The sequence below is a fragment of the Austrofundulus limnaeus genome, unplaced genomic scaffold, assembly GCF_001266775.1.
Source record: "Austrofundulus limnaeus strain Quisiro unplaced genomic scaffold, Austrofundulus_limnaeus-1.0 Scaffold91, whole genome shotgun sequence".
Classification (NCBI taxonomy): Eukaryota; Metazoa; Chordata; class Actinopteri; order Cyprinodontiformes; family Rivulidae; genus Austrofundulus; species Austrofundulus limnaeus.
This window is the reverse complement of record NW_013952493.1, coordinates 1,508,072-1,510,863: the sequence shown is the minus strand read 5'-3', so window position 1 is coordinate 1,510,863 and position 2,792 is coordinate 1,508,072. Positions and strand designations below refer to the sequence as shown.

The window sequence follows — 2,792 nt, the reverse complement described above, 5'->3', positions numbered from 1 at the left end:
TATTATCTTTTTGAATAAAATAGTCTTTTAAAAAAGAAACCAGTCTAACAAATAAAACATTTGTATATTTGAAGTTATTTTGCTCTGTGCAAAACACAGATATTTGCTGCTTGGACTGGAGAGTGTGGAAAGCTGGTTTAACCAAGGCCAAAGATCCAGAAGGCCAAACTACAGGAGCTGTCCATCTAAGGGACATGTGCAGTCTAAAAGACATTTAACCATGAAATGTTCAGYTTGTGATGTTTATATGACACACACCCAGCCCCTCTGCCACTTAGGTAGTTTACAAAATTTTTGTAGAGTRAAAATAAATAAATAAAAACTCAGTGGACTGCTTTGGCGTGATGTCTCGAGACTTTGCAGCTGATAGGAGTCATAAAACAGAACAGGGGGATGCCCTGACGCCCCTMTARATAAATGTGTTAAATGAGTGAAGGAAAATCTAGGTTCTCCCCTGAGGACCAGACCAAAAATTTTATGTGCAACCCTGGTTATATGCTTGGTTCTGCGCGACGTACAGTGGGAAGGAGGGAGAACTTGTGAGGATTTATCCYCCGCAACACAATACTTTAGTTTGGGAAAGTATTTAGACTTATTGTGGTAGAACATGAGACAAGAATCTGTCAAAGTTTACTCCTGTAAATTAATACGACCCTTCAACTTTATAGAGGGGCTGAGTGGGGCAGTCGGTTCTGTTAGAGGAAAYGCTGGATCTTTTAAAATAAAACATTTAAGAATTACAAACAAATTAAGCACAAAAACAATTCCTGTTTTCTGATGTAATGATTGATCTTTCTCAGAGTTCGGCTCGAGGTGGAAGAGGTGAAACAGAAAAGCAAAGATGAAGAAGATGTGAGTCTTTCTTTYTTTTTKKTTTTTTTACATGTACAGCAATGTTCGTTATGTTTGTCCGTTCTTGAAATGATGAGTGTTTTCCTGTTCTGTGTCGCAGAGTGACGTTCCTACTGCTCAGAGGAAACGCTTCACTAGAGTAGAAATGGCCAGAGTCTTAATGGAGAGGAATCAGTACAAGGAGCGGCTGATGGAGCTGCAGGAAGCTGTGAGGTGGACTGAGATGATCAGGTAACAAGACAAGGTGGAGGAGATAATGAAGACGACAGCTAGCTTTAACACACATATGTCTAATAACATGTTTAGCCAATATTATAGTTGTTTACTGGAATTACTGATGATCCTATTTAATGTATATACAGACATGTGTAACAGGACAATAATGTGACAAAGCATTCCTTTTTATATATATTGTAATTTGTATGACTATTAAATTATGTTTTTGGCCTTAAAGCAGAAACAGGTTATAGTTTAGTAAATCTGCCATAAACTGCCTGGATTTCTAAAAATCAGTATTAGATTAGACAGTTATAAACACCATAAATGGTCTAATTCTCCCTTCTAAATGTGTGATTTTTTTATCATGGAATTTGTTTGTTCTTTTTAGGGCTTCAAGGGAAAATCCAGCTCTCACAGAGAAAAAGAAATCCAGCATCTGGCAGTTGTGAGTCCTTTCAAGTATTCTGTAATAGTTCTGTAAAGAGTTTTAATTTGATAAACACTTCTAAGGTGTCTTTTATTTGATTTTTTTTATCTCTTCTGGAATGTGCTATTGAATTGGCAGCGTTAGGTAAACTTAACCTTCTGAATTTTTGCAAAACCTGTTGTTATTTTTTTTACCTTGACTGATACAAAACTGCTCCTAATTTCCTAAAGGGTCCTAGATTTTAATGCGTCTTTATTCAGTTGTTGCATTTCATTTGTTGTTATCACTATAACTTCTTAGAGACTCTCCTTGTGTCCCTGGGTTCTTCTCATCTCCTGCCTGCTCTGTGCCTCTTGATGTTTTTCTATTCTGTCTACTTGTAGGGAGCAGCAGGTAGACCAGATGTAAAAATACATAACGTGGTCTTTTGTTTAAAACTTAAAGTCATGTTGTAATGTCACTCTAGTACAACTTTTCCGTCATATTTAGCAGTTTTAATAAATCACCGTATTTAACAAACAGGATAGGTTCAGTGGAGATTATTGCTGAGTTATACTACAACTCCCAGCATGCTTTTTGTTTGTCACTGTACTCTGAATGTTGGTGATATTTGTTGCTCCTTTATTGTCTGGTTGGTGACCCACCCCATGTTGGTTTTTCCCTGCATTCCTGTCGGCTCTGTTCTCGTCTTGGCTTTTCTGTAACTTCACCATCTGCAGCTTCAGCAGACTGTTTAGCTCCTCCTCCAGCGCGCCCGCCATGAAAAAGGTGGATTACCAGTCAAATGTGAAGTACAACACCCCGGGCAGCTTGGTGAAGAGGAGCAGCACATTCTCACAGTTCCCCACCGAGAAGTCCAAGACTTTTGACTTTCTCAACGACGAGTGAGTGATGGAACAACAGACAGTGACGTGTCTTCAATAAACCTGCTGGCAGAAAATGTTGATTTCGCCCTCTAAACCTCTCGTAGAACGGATCAATGCAGCTCACCCTCACGAAAGGAGCAGAAGAAAGCTCAGTACCAGCAAGTCAAGGCCCACATGCAGAAAGAAGATGGGCGAGTCACTGTGCATGGCTGGAGCCTGCCCAGCAAACACAAGGTGGAAATGAAATCAGGATTAAAAAAACCCAAATGAAACAAATGTAAATATGGTTAAAAATCTACAAGATGTAGCTCAACTTGTGTAGATTATTTAAAATTTATATAACATTTTTTATTTTGTCATTTAAGACCTTTAATTTTGATTAATTTTCTAACATGCCAGTTCATCATCACATTGGAACAGAGTTATTA

The 2,792-nt window shown here is 38.3% G+C and overlaps 1 protein-coding gene across 8 annotated transcripts in view; it reads left to right on the top strand.

Moving 5' to 3' along the window:
- spag9a (sperm associated antigen 9a) overlaps nucleotides 1-2,792 on the top strand; it is a 35,461-nt gene that overhangs the window by 20,935 nt on the left and 11,734 nt on the right. For all 8 annotated transcript variants that reach the window (XM_014012484.1, XM_014012485.1, XM_014012479.1 and 5 more), the window contains 5 exons: nucleotides 801-852; nucleotides 953-1,083; nucleotides 1,460-1,516; nucleotides 2,218-2,382; nucleotides 2,469-2,598. In XM_014012484.1, the coding sequence (XP_013867938.1) occupies nucleotides 801-852; nucleotides 953-1,083; nucleotides 1,460-1,516; nucleotides 2,218-2,382; nucleotides 2,469-2,598 (535 nt within the window). The remainder of the gene's footprint in view (nucleotides 1-800; nucleotides 853-952; nucleotides 1,084-1,459; nucleotides 1,517-2,217; nucleotides 2,383-2,468; nucleotides 2,599-2,792) is intronic.